Source organism: Rhinopithecus roxellana, chromosome 7 (assembly GCF_007565055.1).
Source record: "Rhinopithecus roxellana isolate Shanxi Qingling chromosome 7, ASM756505v1, whole genome shotgun sequence".
NCBI classification, from domain to species: domain Eukaryota; kingdom Metazoa; phylum Chordata; class Mammalia; order Primates; family Cercopithecidae; genus Rhinopithecus; species Rhinopithecus roxellana.
This window is the reverse complement of record NC_044555.1, coordinates 16,464,262-16,482,585: the sequence shown is the minus strand read 5'-3', so window position 1 is coordinate 16,482,585 and position 18,324 is coordinate 16,464,262. Positions and strand designations below refer to the sequence as shown.

General features: G+C 52.8%; 1 protein-coding gene across 1 annotated transcript; it reads right to left on the bottom strand.

Moving 5' to 3' along the window:
- Window positions 1-894: 894 nt before the first annotated feature.
- Window positions 895-13,143, bottom strand: ARX (aristaless related homeobox). The gene is made up of 5 exons (XM_030934250.1): window positions 12,726-13,143; window positions 10,113-10,989; window positions 7,429-7,474; window positions 4,293-4,621; window positions 895-2,103 (listed from the first exon to the last, which is right to left on the bottom strand). The coding sequence occupies exons 1-5, from the start codon at window positions 12,919-12,921 to the stop codon at window positions 1,863-1,865; spliced, it is 1,689 nt and encodes a 562-aa protein (XP_030790110.1). The 5' UTR covers window positions 12,922-13,143; the 3' UTR covers window positions 895-1,862.
- Window positions 13,144-18,324: the final 5,181 nt, after the last annotated feature.

Genomic DNA, 18,324 nt, shown 5'->3' with positions numbered 1-18,324 from the left:
GCCCCCGCGGGCGGGCTTCCACCCAGCGGTCACCCGGAGGGGCGCGGGCAGGGCCTGGGGGAGGGAGAAGCTGCGGTCCCCGCCGCGGGGAGGGAGGGGTGCGCCGAGGTGGTTACGGATTGCAAATCTGTTTGGGTCTCCTCACGAAACCTGAGTTGTTTAGATTTTTTAAAATGTATACATTTACCAATGCCTGGATAAGTGATGTAATGACATTTGTCGAGTTAAGATCTGCCACTTGGATACCCCTCGCTGCCTTTCCATCACTACTGCTCCCGCATGTTTCTCTCTCTCTCTCTCTCTCTCTCTCTGCCTCTCTCTCTCTCTCTCCCTCTGTCTCTCTCTCTCTCTCTCTCTCTCTCACACACACACACACACACACACACACTCCCTCCTCCCTGAGAACGTGCCGTGGAGCCCGCCCCCTCGGAAGGGAGCGCCTGGGCGTCTCGCTCTCGCCATTACCTGTCATCTCGGACTGCGCATTTCACTTCCTCGCTACGTGGCACTTTCCAACAGCTCCCTTCGCCTTCCGAGCCAAGACTCCCGCTTGCTTCAAATTTCTGACTCCACCGTCAACAACGCCCACCATCCACCCACCCATCCTGGAACTCACCCCACCTCCATGGCCCGGGCCCCCAGCTCCCGCTGCGATTCGACCAGGGAGAGCCGAGGTGCGCGTGGAAAGTACTGCGGCGGCGTCCTTAACCTTTGTAGGAAATCCGGTTCCCTTTGAGGATCGGATTCAAACCAGGGACCTCTGCCAGGAAAACGCGTGTGCAGATAATCCCAGGAGATGCCTGGACACTGGAGCCCACCCTTGACTCCCGGGAGGGGGTGGGGTTGGGGGTTTCTACTGTCCCCTCAGCACCTGTATGGAACATTCACACTTCGTTTTGTTAAACATATAATTTTTTTATTTTGAGCGTGACACTTCTCCACTAGATAGCAAGGAAAAGTGGTAACAATTACACATTACACAAAAGTACTGTACCATTGCCTTTATCTTGAAGGTTTCCGAAGCCTCTACAGTTAATAAGTTAAATAAAGGGCTTGAGTACATAAATATTTGTCTAGGAACCCTACCGTATCTACAACACAGTAAGAATCTACAGGAGGACAAACTTTTACCATACCACGCTGAGTGCAATTGCGTTATAACATTTCAAATATACAAAGCTCTGTTCTTCTTTTTTTTTTTTTTTTAATAACAATGGTATGTACAGAATCAATAATCACAGTTTGGTGACTTCAACAGTCCATATTCTAGCAGAGTATTTCCCTTTGGTTTGATATAAAAACCTTGGTTGGTGTATGATAAAGAAGAGAACAAGAACAAGATGCCCCTTTCCTTTAAGTGCACTGTTAGCTATCTTACAGGCTCGCATTTGCTTCCCGGGCCCTGGCTTCACGCTGGGGCCCTCACTGGGGAGATCAACTTCGAGCGCCAAAATGCTATTTAAAAAAAAAAAAAAAAAAAAAAAAAAAAAGGCTAAGTGGGGTGTCAGGAGGAAGAGGTTGGGCTTTTTAAATTTTTTACTTCAATGTCAGGCGTCTGGGGGAGAAAACCTCCCCGATATTTTCAGGAAAGTAAGAACAAGAGAGAGTGGATGTTGGAGTTGGAGCGAGGTTGGCAGTAGCAGGGGCAGGGGCAGGGGTGGGTGGACAGCCAGCCGAGGAGGTGCCACGTCCCGGAGCGCAGAGGGCTGCCATGCCCGCATCCAGAGTGCTGCGAAGGCGGCTGCGTTCTCTCAGTGCCGTCTCGGGAGTGTGCTGGTCCTCTGTTTCCATTTGGTCTTGAGTGGTGCTGAGTGAGGTGACCTTTCGGGGCGCGCGCGGGGCGCGGGGGTGGAGGGCAGCCTTTAGCACACCTCCTTGCCCGTGCTGGTGCCCGGCAGGATGTTGAGCTGCGTGAGCTGCGCCGCGTGCTCCTTGGCCTTGAGCCTCAGCGCGGCTATGCTAGAGGCGCGTCTGTCTGCGGCCGCCGTGGCCGGGTCGGCCAGGGCGCCCGATGCCACTGCGCCCTCCACGGCGGGTGTGGGCTGTCTCAGGAGAGCGGCCGCGGTCGACGCGCTGGTCAGGGGGGCCATTGTGGAGAAGAGCCTGCGGGGAGAGCAAACAGCGCGGTCATGGCCTCGGGAGCTGTGCGCGGCGCCTCGGGCAGCGTCTCCCGCCGCTAGTAGCCGCGGCAGCTGAGGGGCGCGGTACCCACGGGACCCGGATGGGCCGCGGCGAGGGGGGGAATGGGCAGAGGGCGCGGGCGGAGGCTGGACGCGGCAGAGAGGGCTTTCCCAGGGCAGGAAACCGACTGGGGGATAAAGACCGAGTCCAGATATTCCCCGAGGGGCCGGGCCGGGGTCCACAGGCGGGCGTGGAAACCCCAAGCCCCACGGCCCAGTGGCGTGGATTCGGTGGTTTCGCTTAAACGTACGCTGTATTCCAAGGCCAGGGGCTGCAGATACTATCTTCTAGGAGAGAATGCGGAGGGAGAAAAGGAGAGATGGAGAGCAAAAGAAGAAGGGAAGGTGGAGGGTGGGAGTGGGGAGGAAAAAAGACGGAGAAGGTGGGATTCCAGCTGCCCAGGCGCACGCCGCAGGTTCTGAGGTCTCCCTCCGGCTCCTCGGCCCGGGACTTACTGCGCCCTGGAGAAACAGGCCTAGCTCGCCGGCCTCCCGGGCCACCCGCGCCGCCGCGGCCGCCCTTCCGCCCGGGACTCAGCGACCCGCGTCTGGCCAGTGCCCGCGGGTGGGAGTGAGGGACGACCGCCTGTTGATTTCCGCTCACCTGCCAGCAGCCCCACATCCTGGCGCGGCGACCCCAGCTGTCTTCCCCGCGCCCCTGTGACCTCTGGCCTCAGGGAGCCCCCGACCCACGACCCTGGCGCGCGGCCAGGCGATGCCCAAGCCTGGCACCCACGCCAGCGCCACCGCCTCCGCGCGGCGCCGGGATTACTCCACGTGACGCTTCCACCCCATGCACACAGCACCCGGACATTAGCTGTGGCCGGAGCAGCCCGGGGCCACCGGACACCACCCCCACGCCCACCACTTTGGAGCGCCCGCGAGCTTTCCCGACTGCCTCCCTGAGGGCTCTGGCTCCAGGCCCGCGGGGCCAATTCCGAATTTCCAGGGTTAGAAATGAGCCCACCTGGGCTCACGGAGCGCCGCCTCCTTCTCCCAAGCCCACTGCTCACTCCTCGCGCCACCCCAGCCCAGACCCTCTTCCAGCCTCTCCGAATCTCGCAACTCGGTCCTCCAGCCACGGTTCGCCTGGGTTTACAAGTCACTTGTCAGAGGGAAAAAGTGGAGGGAGGGAAGAGACAGAACTGTAAAATTTTTCTCAGAAAGATATCATAAAGTGTGACCCGGAGGTGGGGTAGTAACATGCCCTGGTTCCATTAGGTAAACTGAGTCACTAACTCTGCTTCAGTGCACTCGCTGTTTATTTTATTGGTTTGTTATAAGAAACTAAATTTACTCCGAGTCTTAATTTTCTGTAAGATGATTTTTTTGTTAAGCAGCTGCGCAGTTGGATGAATCTATTATTTCTTTGTTCTCCCAAAGAGTGATCATTGAAGCTGCATCCAGTTTTATTTTCACTGTGCTAACACAATACATCCCTCCTTTGTTTCTTTGTCTATGTGATTATGCAGACTTTTTATTTCCTCATTCGATGTTCATTAAAGAAAAGGAGTTACAAGATGAGTTGTTTCTTTTATTTCGTTGTCTTGTACTACCTTGTAGATCGGGGCTTGCACATACGGAGGTGTCGTTGGCAGCGGGTCACTTGAGTGACAAGGAAGATGGAGTCTGGGGCAGAAGAAAGAATTCTGTGCACCCAGAGGGCCTGGTGGCTCGAGGGCTCCCATGGGGATCAGGGCTGTGTTCCTCAGGTTGCCAGGTTTGGGGGCATGAGGAAGAACTTTTGCAAAACTTGAAAAGTCATCCCTGCTCTGTACCCTACACCTGTACATGTTTGCTCACATACCACCTATGGTGGGAGTTGCTGCAGCCTTCAGATGGTACTTTTACAGCTTTGATTCCCCGTTGTCACGGTTGTCGTTACCGCCACTGCCTTCCCCTTTCCCATTCAGTTCCAAGTCAATCCCTTCAAGACCCCCCCTTTTTTTGAGGCGCAATCAGAGAGTTTTTTCTTTGCTACAGTCTCTGAGGTTGGGCCAAAGAAAAAGATGTGTGTAACCCTGTTTGACTCCTGCCTCCTCCCTGCCCCCAGCCTCTGTGTGTATGAGAGACAGACAGACAGACAGACAGACTTCCGAGGCCACGCGTTACCTGCCGAATGCCGGGCTGATGAAAGCCGGGTGTCGGAACACTGCCGCTCCGAGGAAAGTGCTCAGGCCCAGCGGCGCCCCGCTGGGCGGCAGGCTGGCCGAGCCGGGAGGCGGAGGTAGGCTCGGGAAGGCGGCGGCGGCGGCGGCGGCAGCGGCAGTCCAAGCAGAGTCTAGCGCCGGGTGGTGCGGAGGGAAGGGGCTGGCGTCCAGGTAGGGGCTGAGCGGGTGGGTAGCAGAGAGAGGCCCCGGGAAGGGCAGCCCCGGGGGGTGGGTCTGCGCGCCCGCCTTCTCCCGCTTGCGCCACTTGGCCCGACGGTTCTGGAACCAGACCTGCAAGGCAGAGAGAGCTCAGGGTCGGCACGGCTCGGGCCGGCGGGCGCACGGGGCGCGTACCCGTCCCTTCACTCGGCGCGCTGCAGGGCCCCCTTCCTTTCCACCGCGGCCCGCGCCCTCCTGCCCCTCTTTGGCCTCAGGTAGTTTTCGGACATGTCTGGGGCCAAATGAGCAGTGAATAGGAGCCACAACTTCAAGTCAGCAGGAAACAGGACAAGCAAACCCTTTCTGCCCGCATTCCAACTGGGCCAGTTTTCCAAGTTTAAGGAAAGTGATTCAGTGTGTTTAGAGTTGGGGAAACCAAAGTTTAAACGTCTGTGGTGACACTTGCTTGCTAGGATCTTTAGGCAGGTCACTTAAATCTCTCTGAACCTCAGTTTTGGAATCTGTAAAATGGGGATAATAAAACTTCACTCATAAGGCTGTTATGAGGACTGGGTAAAATAAGGCAAGTGAAAGCATGCATTCAATGGTGACTCTAGGGAATGGGCAGCCACCAAGAGATGAGGGACATGCTTGTTTTACTGTATGTCAGCTATTTTCACCTATTTCAGATTTACGCAAGAGCTGGCAAAATTCTTGCTCTGTATGGAAGAGGAAAGTGGAGAGATAGTTCATTTATTCTTTCCAGAAAGATTTACTGAACACCTAAGAGCACTATGCTGGGTTCTGGGGTTCAGGGAGGGATGAGAGGGAGGGAAGAAGTGCTCGAGTTAATTAGCAAGCATACATTTCAAGGGGTCATTCCTCTATGAAATGAAACAGGGGTACACAGCCTGCTCTTGGCAGGGGCTCCCTGCAGGACCCAGTTCTATGCAGGAAGGCACTGACTACATGGATGAAGCAGGCAGCAATACCTGGGTGCATAGAAATCAGAGGGCAGGATAGGTGTAGACTTTTCACATCTTCAGAGCTAACAAGTCTTTTATTTCCTTTTGGAGATGTGGTTTAAATCGGTTATTTAAATAAGATAGTTCTAGGCTTGGAGGAGGTTTTCAGCCTGAGGTATTTTCCTAATTGCTAATAGAAAGCAATTTTAATAGAGACCTTTACCTGAAATATGGCAGCTACCATCATCTAAAAATAAACCCCAGGAGCATGAAATTATTTTTATGTGACCTGCTCATCACACCCACAGCTGGGAAGATATGCTCCTTCTCCCCTGAAGGCATTAATATTTTTAGGGCTGGGTTTATAACTGCACGCAAGTCTGAAAATTAAGAATGAACTCCAGGGCTATACAGAGTTATATTAAAATGTAATGTAAATTATCCCAGAGGAATATATTTTAAAATGTGAAACACATCCATATTTTTCAAATCTACACACTGGGACTTGTTACCAGCAGTAGCATCTAAGCTTGGTTTGACTTCTAGACAGCCCCCCAGGGCAAGAAAAATCAAGAATCCAAATCGGTCAATTACTTCCAATTCTGCCAAAAGGGGGCCCATTGACACCATTCCACAGCCTTCAAAATAATCTATTTGTGAATTTCAGAAACACTTCAGTGTGGAAACCCAGAGGCTTGAAAAAGTAAGAGTGTAGATGGGACCGGACTGGGTGGGCAGCTTTTGTGTATCCAAATCTGTCTAGACAAGAATATCCGCCACTCCTTGATCGCAGTGAAAGAAGAAGGGGAACTGGGGGCAGTGGACTTAGGATGCCCTCAAAGAACGTGGAAACCTTTTTACAGACAGATCGTCTCTCCCAGCTCAACTGCAATTATCAAGATGTCCCCCTGCAATTCCTCATTATTGAATTAATACCTCTGAGGCCCCCCAAAGGTAAACGAAAGGACTCTAATAATTCATATTCACTTAATTACATCTTCTCCAGTGAATAGGGAGAGAGGAGAAAGGGAGGGGGCGCTCTCTTTCTTTTTAAAAGTTATTTAACTTTCCCACGACTCGTTCCCCTGAGCTGAAAATACAGAGTTGCTGTCACATCTCTGTTTGACAATGGAGAAATGTGTCAACAGAAAGGAGGGGACAGGCCTCATCATTAGCCCTCTAATGCAAGAAGCTGTTGTGTATTAAATGAGCCATATGGAATTTATTGTGCTTTATCAGCGCTTGATTTTGACTGTAAAGTGATTCACTCAGCTCCTAACCCGGGGACATCTGTTTTCTGTTGGCCATCGGGGCTGCTCAGTGTTGATCGTCTCTTTGGTTATGAGGCCTGGGTTCGGAAATGCACTCTGGTATGGGGCTGCAAACACCTTTAATAGCATTGCACTCACTCCCTATTAGATCAATGTGGGCTCATTGCTATAAAAAATGGGAAATCAAATAGCATTAGCCAGCTCCTTGTGTGGGGCGGAGGGGAAATCAAACAGCATTTTGCCTTCAAATGGCCCTGTTTGTTCTAGCACTAAGTGGGCTTTTATGAAGCCCGATTGGAGACTTAATCGCAGCCAAATACCTGCTTGGGGCTGAGCGGATTTGTCTAACAACCAAATCCATGCTCCATCCCATTATTTCAATCAGGAGAAGTAGGTTGGTGGATTGTTTCCTATAGGGGCTTTAGGGCTAGGGGCTCCCAAACTGCAGTTTCAGGGACTCTAAAGCCCTTGTTCTGATCCTGGACTCCTTCCTCGGGCTCCCAAACCCAAAAACCTCCCCCTTCCACCTCCTATGTCTTAAGTTTTAAATATCTTTGTGTGTGTGAGAGTGCTTGGGTCTACTTTTCTGATTCTGCTTCTCTTGGTTTTGTGAAGGGGATACCCCCACCCATCAACCCATCTCTCTCTCTCCCGCTGGCCCCCAGCCCTCCTCCCTCCTTCTTCCCTCTGTTGTGCAGCTCACCTGGACTCGGGCCTCGGTCAAGTCCAGCCTCATGGCCAGTTCCTCCCTATAAGAAAGCAACAGACAGACAGGAGGTCACTGCAGGCCCCAGCAATGCCCTCTCAGCTATCCACTCCTCTATGGCAGGCCTACTCCACTAGGGTCTCCCCTGGCTGCCTGCCCCCAACCCCCAAACATATGGGCATTGCCATTCCATCACCCCTGGAGTGCCAACTATTTGACTGAAAATGCAAAAACACGAAGTACATTGCCAGCTATAGGGTATTATCTATTATATCATACTACATTCGTGTGTGACAAGCAAGGGTGGCTTCTTGAGTCTCTGAGTCTACAAACCTGGGTACACAGGTTCTCTCTCACTCTCTTAAGCCAGAGTTAGACAACACACACACACACACACACACACACACACACACACACACACACACACAGCTTATACCCTGTTTTGTCCTAATATTAAGTGGAATAGGAACTCAGCACTTAAGTAAGAAAGTATTTTTCTGTCCCCTTGGTTTCGTTCTGCCTTCTTTTTAAAAATTTTTCTTCCCTCCTTCTTCCTTCTTCTCTTTCCAGCGCTATGCCTTTCCCTCCATCTCTCTCTCCCCCGCCTTCCTCCCTCCATCATCCCCTTGGGTTACACTCCGCATTACCCTCTGCAGGTATGTTAAGCTTGTTAAGAGTTCAGTGGGGTAATTTTTCGATTAAACAAAATTCTGCGCACCTCCTGACTCCAGTGCCCACTACAAACCCTGCCCATCTCAGGGGAAGTCAATTTAACTGAAACCCTACCCCGTCATTGCAGTTATTACTGCGACAATTAAGGCAAATAGGAAACCATTAAGATGCTGTAAAACGACTTACGACCTGTTTACCGAAAATATGAGCGCGCCGAGAATAATTGGCCCTCCGCTCGCCGATATGAAAGAGCGGGGGCCGCCGAAGCCTGGGACCTGGGGTTGCCCTGCCGGTAGGCTCCCAGTCCACACCTGAAACTTCAGCACCAGAGGTAAACCGTCTCCATAAGTGCCCTCCGTTGTCCCCAGCTACAGCGGGCATCAGCAAATCTAAAGCGGCACTTCAGGCTGGCTCAGGGCCGGAGCCAAGGGGCTCAAACTCCTGGGTTGGAAGGAGGTGGGGGTGGGGCGGGGAAAAGGAGCTGCCCCTCCTCATGCTCTTCGGTCCTCCCCCGCCCCCAAGCCCGCCAGAAGCTAAAAAAGGGCGGACCTGGATGCCAACTGACACCAGCTCAGTTTCTTCTTTGGAAATACACACGTATGATAAACGCAAAACGCTGGTCGGCCAATTCGCTATTCGACAGCACACACAGGTTTTTAAACTTATTTCCTTTTTTAAAGATAAGGAAAGGACTGGGTGACACAGGGGAAGACAAAGTGTAGCCCAAGCGATGACCAGGTTTAACTGCCTTTGCCTGGCATTAAGTCCGCTCTTTTCTGTTTCTGGTTAGGAGAGTTAGGCAATTGCCAGGCCAACTACATTTTGGAGTTAACACGGCCTCCCGAGCCCTAAGCAGCGATTTCTCCTCTGGTTCAAAGGGGCGGGCAGCATTCCCCTTCTAAAATGCACATTGAAAAGCTGCGCACGTCTCCTTTGAAGGAACTGCCCGCGCTTGACTAGCCCCGCGCTAGGCAGTCACCGATCCCTTTCTCCTCCTCAGTGGGGGACGTTTGCCCTAACCCTGGCTCCTCGCCTGAGCTCAGAACTTGGCCTTGGGGTGGGAGAGAAGGACCCCTACCTGGACCGGCGCCCCAGGTGGTCGGCTGAATAAGCTGGGGCCGAGGGTCCAGTCATCACACAGGCACATGTTTCCCAGAAAAACAAGTGGAGGTGGAGTGTGACCAGGTGGAACACCCGGCTTGGACACTGATCCAAAGAGAAAATTCCCCCAACTGCTTTGTCTACTCCCTGCCAGGCTTCCAGCAATCATTGCCCACCCGGTAAACCCGTTTACATTAAACGCACGGTGGGTTTAATGTGTGTGTTGGGAGAGGACAGAGAGTAAAAGGGGAGAGTCTGGCTGGGGCCCCTCAGGTGTTCAGACACCAAACACTGCCCAGTTCTGACTTCCTTTGGTTATTTCAGGAGTCCTGAAACGACAGAACTCGGATCTTTTTAAAGGCCTTCTCCGCTGGCACAGGCTCCAGCTTCACTGCGAACTGCGTAACTGATACCCACCAGGCTCTTGGGGCATCAGGCGGGGGTGGCGAGCGCACAGCACAGCGACCAAAAATAGTCCCTGCTTTGCTCTGGCCGCACAACCGCGGACAGCGCTTCCTGAGCCTCGCCGGGGACCTAGCCTGGACTGCAGCTCCGGAGGCCTTGTGTCTGCCCTCTGCTGCGCGCGCGTCTCCAAGGTGGCACTTTCGGGCGCTCTTTGGAGAGGCTGTTTCTTTTCCTCTCTCTAACTAAAACTTGTAATTTGAAAACATTAAACTGCAACGACCTTGGGAAGGAGAGAAACCATTCCAGCCTAAACTTAAAGCCCGAACTGGGGTAGGGGTGGGGGGAGTGGGTGGTTTGGGTGAGCAAGGGTGGGTGTGTTGGGAGGGCGCTCCTCCGCAGAGTCCAGGAGCCAAGTGTCCGCCCTGAGGCCGGGGCCCCTGCCCGCCCGCTGTCCCTCCCTGGGGCCTGCGTGCGCTGCGGCCGCGACCACCCTACGCACATACCTGGTGAAGACGTCGGGGTAGTGCGTCTTCTGGAAGGCCCGCTCCAGTTCTTCCAGCTGGTAGCTGGTGAACGTGGTGCGGTAGCGCCTCTGTTTGCGTTTCAGCAGCCCCTCCTCCGAGTCGCTGCCCGCAGACAGGCACACGCTGTCCTCGCCGTCCTTGCCCTCAGCGTCTTCCGGGTGCAGCAGCAGCTCTTCCTTGGGTGACAGCTCCCCGCCCTCTGTGACCACTGCAGCGGCAGCTGCTGCGGCCACCGCGCCAGTGGCAGCCACAGCGCAGCGCCGGGGCTCCTTGAGCAGCGCGCGGGCGTTGTCCTCCAGCAGCTCCTCCTCGTCGTCCTCCAGCAGTTCCTCTTCCTCGTCCTCATCCTCTTCGTCCTCCAGCAGCTCCTCCTCGTCGTCCTCGGTGCCGGTGCCACCACCCGCAGCCGGGGCGCTGCCCTGGCCCCCGGCCGCGCCGAGGCGCTCCTCCGGGTGCGTGACGCCCCCCGGGCCGCCCAGCTCATCCAGCGCGGGCGGCGGCGGCACGAAGGGCGCCCCGTTCTCGCGGTACGACTTGCTGCGGCTGATGCTCACCTGCGGCGCCTGGCTGATCTTGAGCGTGTCCCAGGCCGCGGCGGCCGCGGCCGCGGCGGCCGCGGCGGCCCCTGTGCCGTCCGGCCGATCCCCCGGGCGCGCGGTTGGCGGTGGCGGCGGAGGGGCCTCCCCGCGTGGACCTGCCGTGGCCGTGGCGGCCGCCGCCGCCGCCGCCGCCGCCGCCGCCGCCGCCGCTGCCGCACCCTGAAGGAGGCGGCCCCCGCCCGGGCCGTACAGGCGCCGCAGCTTGGGCGGCAGGTGCAGCTCGGCCTCGAACGGGGCGCTGCTGCTCTTGGGGGAGCCTGCGGGCAAGGGAGAGCGATCAGCCAGCCGGCCGGCCGGGGAGTCCCTGCCAGGGCTGCTGCCGGGGCCCGCCCGCAGTTGCTCCCCCAGTGCCTAGGCCCAGGCGTGCGGGGACCGCGCACCACCAGACTTCGACGCCTTGGCCTCTTTCTCCACTTTTCTTGCTCTTTCTTTTTCTTTCTTTCTCTCCCTCTCCCCTTCTCTGGGTTCCTTCTTTTTTCCCCTTCCCTCTCCCTTCTTTCCTTTCCCTCTCTCACTCTCCCTCTTTTATTTCCTATCTTCCTTCTCTTATCTATTCCTCTTGCCCATCTCTTCCTTCCTTTTCTCTCCTTCTCTTTTTTCTTTTTCTTTCTCCTCCTCCCTTCTTTTCCTCATCTCTCCTTCTTCTCTCCCCTTTTCTTTCTCTTTTTGCAGGCTTTCTCTCCCCTCTCTCCTTCTTTCTTCTTTATTCCTTTCTCTTTCCCCTTTCCTACTCTCTCACTTTTATTTCCCTTCCCACTTCGGGGCAGAGGAAAATCCGAAAACATTCTACAACTTAAAAAAAATCACCACCATCCTGAAAACTTTGCGCACGACCTCTGCCCGCTGCTCCACCATGAGGGCAAGGGCTGGCAAGAGGGTTGCAGCCCTGAGGGCGACCGCTGCGGGGCGGGGTGGGGGACAGCGACCCTGTGGCCCCAAGTGCAGGCCGCGCCCCAACAGCCCACAGCGGGAGAGGGCTGGGGGGCTTCTTGCACAAAAAGGCAAAGAAAAATCATCCTGGCAAAAATGTTCTGGGATAAGGCCTGGGGCAGAGAGGGAGTGGGAGTGCAGCAGGCACAGGCCGCTCCTTCCTTTTGAGGAAGCGCCTGGCATAGGTGCCACTGCAAGCTAAAAAAGAAAAGAAAAAAGTCAATTTTATTTAAATGCCCCCTTCTCAACCGTCTGCTCCTGCCGTCCAAACTGCGTTGTGGCTGGACGGCTGGTTTTTGAATTTTAAAAGAAATAAACAGTTCTTTCCTTTCCCTGCGACACCTCTGCAGCAAGCTTGAGGCGAAACTTGAGGGTAACAGGCTCTGGGCAAAAGGACAGTTGTTCTGGAATTTTTAATTTCAGAAAAAAATAAAATATTTTAAACAGCTCAACTCTATTTTTAAAAATAAAATAACAGAGAAAAATTACCACCCAGAAGTCACACATTTCATACATTTTAAATACATTAAGGAGCATTTGGAGAATCCCAGGAAGATGTTTTCTGCAAAGCTTTGGTTTAAAAGGTCACAAGTAATCTACAATTAAAAAAATAAAACCAAAACACCGCATATACAGAAATCTTCCAAAGAGGAAAGGCCAAGACTCGCTCAGCCTGGAGACCCCGATTCACCAGCTTTTGGGCTTCTTGTCTTCATCAAGTTGTTGCTACAAGGGTCCACTGGCCATCTACTGTTTCTGACCTGTCGCCCCTCTTCAGAGCACACCCAAGGCCACCAAAAGGGGCATTTAAACAACCTAACGATCAACACCGAAAACCTAAAGGCTCCCTAAGTGAAAACGGGCCTTTTTCTGGAAGCAAGGAGGGAGGGAGAGACAGCCCGTGGCTAGATATTTAACGCTCTTTGAGGCAGCAGGCCTCAGAGTTATGCCCTCTCCTTCCTTCCTCTCCAAATTGACAATTCCAGGCCACTGGCCCCCGAACACTAAACATCCAAATCAGGGCCCAACGCCCTTAGTAAGTGCCTGACGGGCGCATCCTTACCTTGCACTGCCTTTTCTGGGTCGGCGCGGCTGGTCAGCGGAGCAGGCAAGCTCTGCGAGGCTCCCAGCAACCGCATTTTGCACGGGCTCCTCCGGCCCAGGATGCTGTCGATGCAGTAGGAGGAGAGCAAAGTTGGAGATTTACTTTTGCACTCGGGCCTCTCGGAGCAGCCCTCCTCCTGGTACTGATTGCTCATGGCTGGGGCTTTTTCCCAGGGCGCAGAGAGCGGATCGCCGGCTGCCTCTCCCGGAGGGTGGGACGGATGGGTGTGTGTTGGGGGTGGGGTTAGATAGCGGGTTAAAATGGATATTATTGCGATCTTTGTGCCTCTCTGCCTCCCTCGGTTGCCGGCTGCCGGCTCCCGCCCTGCCCGCGGCCGGAGCTCGCCCTCTCCGCGCTCAGGACAAGCGGTAACAAGTGTAGTGAGCAGCGGGTGCAGAGCTCTGGAGTCTCTCTCCTCCACGTGCTGAGAGGCGCCCTCTGATTGGTTCTCGCCAGAGGCCGGGCAGCGTCGGCCTGTGGGCGCGGCGCAAAGCCCGGACTGGATTCCAGAGGGGCAGGCGGGGATGGGGGCAGCGGGCACGCACCAGAGCCAATTTTCCTTTCCTTTTCTTTTCTTTTCTTTTCTTTTCTTTTCTTCTTTTCTTTCTTCTTTCTTCCTTTTCTCTTTCTTTCTTTCTTTTTTTAAATTACCAATTTTCTAAGTCTGCCATCCTCTTCCTGCAACTCCTCCTTTGACCCTTTAGTGTCGGCCGAAGTTCTAGCTTATTGGGGTATCAGGCCTGTGAATGCCACCTGGGCGGCGTGCGCCCCTTCCACCAACCTGAGGACCTCGTTCCCTGGAGGCGAGGCCTCGAGGCTCACGTTCAGACTCACTTGCCACTTTTCAAAGCCGATATTGGGCTCCCAGGACACCGCCTTGACCTGACTGGCGTTCAATTGCCGTCCTCTCTAGGCCGGACGGGCGTCGAGGGGCCAGGGTGACCGCCCCAAGCAAACATCTGCCGTCTGGGAGTTCGCTTTTCTCTTGTGGCCCAAGGCATTGCGCTGTCTGTCTTCACCCTGAGCCCGACTGTGGCTCTCTTGTTTGTAGCGTCCCCCAACCGCTCTCCTCTCCGTTTTAAACTCTGGAATGGGAAAAAGCCTCCTTACAGACAAAGCTCTGCCATAGGCGCGCGGCCTTCCCTAGAGCATTTACTGGGTGGGAAGGGACAGGCGAGTATCAGCAGCGAGGAGGGGCGACTGGGGACGAGTCTGGGGGCCTCCTCTTTCTCCCTGGACTCTCTTCCGTCTTCCCCCCACAAATTCATATCTGTTAGGCAGTCACCCTGAGGCTGTTCACCTTCCAATCGCACCTAGGGAGCAGAACCCTCGGGGATGCCTGACCTCTCCAGGGTGGAAGGAACCCAAATTCTGCTGCAGCCAAATCTAAGCGTCTAAAATTCTGAATTCTCATGACCTGGCTCCCTTGAGAAAAGGTGAGAGAGTGAACCTTAGGGATAGCACCCTTCTTCCCAAACAGTTTCCAGCGCCGAGAACCAAAATCCAACTCCGACTGAAGTTGGGTCGAGCCTGGGCCAGGGGCCAGCACGGACGCCTTCCCTTCCTGGGTGCAGGTTCTTAGGGATTTCCAGGGGCCCCGACGCTGGCAGAGTTGGGGCGAGGGTGGTGGGAGAGAGGGGCCAGGGAGGGGGAATCCACGCCGGGTTTTCCTCTCTCAACCCCCTTCAATGTGTCAAAGAGAAAAGCATTTTACAAAGGATTATACTTGAATCACTTACAGTCAGTATTTAAAAATACAAGGATGCATAACTGGGATTTTTTTTTCAGCCATAAACATCTGCATAACTCTTGGATGCTGGTGGGTGGGTAGCAGACAGATTGGGCCGCCTTGGCAGGAGCCTTCAAGACAAAACTGGGGGGAGGGGATGAAGGGTTGGGAACAGGCACATTAATAATGCGAATACTAATACTGATACTACTACTACTATTCGAGACAGGACAAAAAAATTTCTCCGTCCCTCTCTGTCTCTCTCTTTGGCTTTTAGCTTAATTCTCATCCGTTTTTCCTACACTTGGAAGATGGGGCGGGCTGTGGTGGGGAGCGGAGGAGAATCCGAGCCATCGCTGACATTTGATTTTCCTTTAAGCCCTCTCTGCGATTCCAAGTCACCTGGGATCTTTCCTTGCCTTTCCCGCATTCTTCTTTTTCCATCCCCACCAAGAGTTCGGCGTTTTTACACCGTCCGGTTCAGCTTTAAACTAATATTTTGCGCGCTGATTTCCTCCCACCCTCCCTCCCCCGGCCCCGAAGGTGCATTCCCGGCGCGCGGGTCTCATCGCAGCCAAGAGGAGTAAAGAAGCTTCGGTTTCCTCCTAGCCTCCAGCCGCGGACCCTCGCGGACGTCCCTGCGGCTTGGTGGCTGGGAGAGACAGAGGCACTTTTCCCTCCCCGGCGGGCCCCGCGTTGGAAATCTACAAGACCCGGCTCCGTGACTTCAGAGTCGGCTCCGCACACGCAGGGAGTGGGCTGAAAATGAGTCCAAGAAAGATCGTGTTAAACAAAAAGACAAATGCACAAATCATTTCTGAGAGCCCAACGGAGTTTCAACTCTCTGGGTGGAAGACTTCTTCGCCTCCATCCCCCTCCTTCCCCTTGTGCAGCTGTTCTTCTTTTAAAAGAAGTCGGACTTTCTGCTGGGGTGTATTCTAATTTTAATCATCCACTGTAAAAGGGGAGGTTAACAAAGAATTTCTGATTCTGACTTAATGATCCCTGGAATTAGATCTAATTCTATTAATGGGATATAAAGTGTTTTCAGGGGAGACCTGTGAGAAAACACTAGTTTTATTTGTTCTGTTATTTTATTTATTTTTGTTATTTTCTAATCAATCTTCCCAAGTGAGTATGCTATTGGGAAACACGTCCACCTCAGGGAGAAGGGCCTGACCTAGCTCACTCTACACACAGTAGCCCTGAGACCGCCTTTGTCACAATTCAATACCCAACTTCAAAAATCTACAATTAACTTTTGCTATTTCTAAGATATTAAATTTTAAAAATTACAGAAAACTTTTCTAAGGTGCTGGATGGGGAGACATAAGACTATGTTGTGGTCTTCACAATGTCTCATTAGGATATGGGTTATATATATATATATATATATATATATATATAATATGTTATTCTATATATCATTTTAGAAAAATAAAATGATGTCTCTAATATCTAGGAAGAGTGTAACTGATGTGTTGAGTGGGCAGACTTTTAAGAATTGGGCTATAGGATTATGTATGAAAGAACTTGCAGTTTAGCCCAATTTAATTTTACTTTGCCAGGAAAATGACACTTCACTTTCTTTTTGCCTCACTTTTACTCACTAATCAAAAGTAATTTCATTTTAGTGATAATATCATTCTTGTTTGTACTTTGTTATTCACAAGTACAGGCTCCTCTAATCTTTGGGGTCTGTAGCTGTTGGTTTGCTTTTCCTGGACTGCTTGGAAAACGATGGTTTGCAGTTCATCTGCTTTTAAAGTCAATCACTAAATAAAAATGACAATAATGGCTGGAAGTGAAGGTCACATGTGTTTAGAACTGTTGTTTATGGTGAAAAATGGGGCTTGTTCCCAGAACTGGAAATAATAATTTGCCTAGGAGAGTGGAAGAAGAAACCCCTTTCTTTTCTGAGAGCTAATTCTACATTGTAGTTTTAAAATTATATTTGCAAGAAATGTGGAATAAGGGGGGTGGCAGTTAGATGTCATTATCCAGAAGAAAAAAATGTTTGGAAGAGAGTTAACCTCACATACTTTTCACTTGAGATGTTTTAATTTATTGTGCAATATACATATAGATAAATCAAGCTGTGATGGGCTTCCAGTTGCACCGGACAGCTCAGGTCCCCTTAAATTACGATCGGCCTCTTCAAAACATATATTTAAACAATAGAAATAAACTTCATTGGAATCTAGCGACCAATTTGGAAGCCATTGGAAGAGAAGACAATAAGACCTGATTACACGCAAGGATTCTCTGTGATGTGATATCCCCTTTGCCAAGTCATTTTGCCGTTTTATTTATTTAATTTCTTTTCTTTTTTTTTTTTTTTTTTTTTTTTTTTAACAAACTTTCATTCATTTATGGTCTTCCGCAACCTGCTAATTTAACACTGGAGCGCGTTATTGCAGTGTTAGGAGGAGAGAAAGAGAGAGAGAAAACAACAATACTGCAATGATCCAAATGATACAGTAGAATTATAGCAATTATAGTTCTACTTGTGGAAGAAAACCTTGCTGAGATCAGGCAAACAAACTGAAGCCTTGTGAGGATAACAAGCGTCGGGATTGACAGCCGGTGCTGGGAAGAGCCGGAGGGCACAAACAGAAATATTTGCTTCCCCTCAACCCCCCTTAACTTCAACCAGTCAAGGTTAACCTCCTCAAACGCTGCTTTCAGAGTCTTATCCACTTTAGGGTATGCATTTTATGCACAAATCGAGATGTCTCCTCCTGGAAGTCTGGTAATAGGAGGAAATGTAACATAATCCGCTTGCCTAGAACTTCTCCCTCGCCTTCTCGGCCTCCTGCGTGCTCTCCACTTCCTACCCTGCCTCAGTTCTCCCCACGGCTGTTGGGATCTGTCTGTGGACGGTGTATATTTGTTGATGTATTTTCAAAGAAACAGCCCGTGGAAAGGTCCAAAGGGACTGATAGAACTTGGATTTCCTGGGAAGACTCTGTCGCGTTTGCTAATCCTTCCCTCTTCGCCGTGTCCTCCGCCTAAGCCTTGGGTTCCACAGTTAGGGCTTGGCTGGGAGAGGTTTGTTGGGAAGCAGCTTTTTGGAAGCTTCCCGAGGACCACGGCCGAGCCCTCAAGGTACGGATGCGTGAGTGTCATGGCTACGTTAGGACAACTCCCCTTATTTACAAACTTCCTCACTTTCTGTTGCCCGTCAGTAGCCGGGGGAGGGGGTGGAGGAGAAAGAATTAGAGAGGAAAGAGAACCCCTCACCGCCACCACCATCAGCCATCCAGGCGGCAGCCGAGGCTTTTTCAAGCTTTGCTCCAAGCACAAAGCTGGATGAGATGGTCGCAGCCTCCTGTCTGCTCTCAGAAGAGGGGGCGTGTGTCCCCTCCCACGGGCGAGAAGCAGGTGGTTGGGCTCTGAGCTCTCACGGAGTTCCTCGGCGGGAGCTCCCCATCTTCTGCCGCCGCACCCGTCCCTCCAGGTTTCCAGACCCGAGAGGCAGGGAAACTTTACTGTGCCCTGTAATCACCACCATCTGCTTTCTCCTCTCCGCCGCCGGACGGCAGGACCCCGCCTACGGCCAGGGTCGAGGCGTCGCCCGGTGCAGCGTTGGCTCCGGGCGACCCTGGACGGGGTGGAGATTGGGGGTGGGTGGTCACAGATTGGAGTTAGAGTAAGATGCAGCGGGCGACCCAACGCTTGTGTCAGTTCCCAGGCCGCGCGGACCCGAGCTGGGCTGTAGGCGTCCGCACCCCTAGCCTCCCCACCCCAGCCCCCTTTTCGGGCTCGGCTCAGAGCCACAGCCAGAGCGCGCCCCCTAGCGGGAGCTCCGAGTGGGCCGGGCTCTCC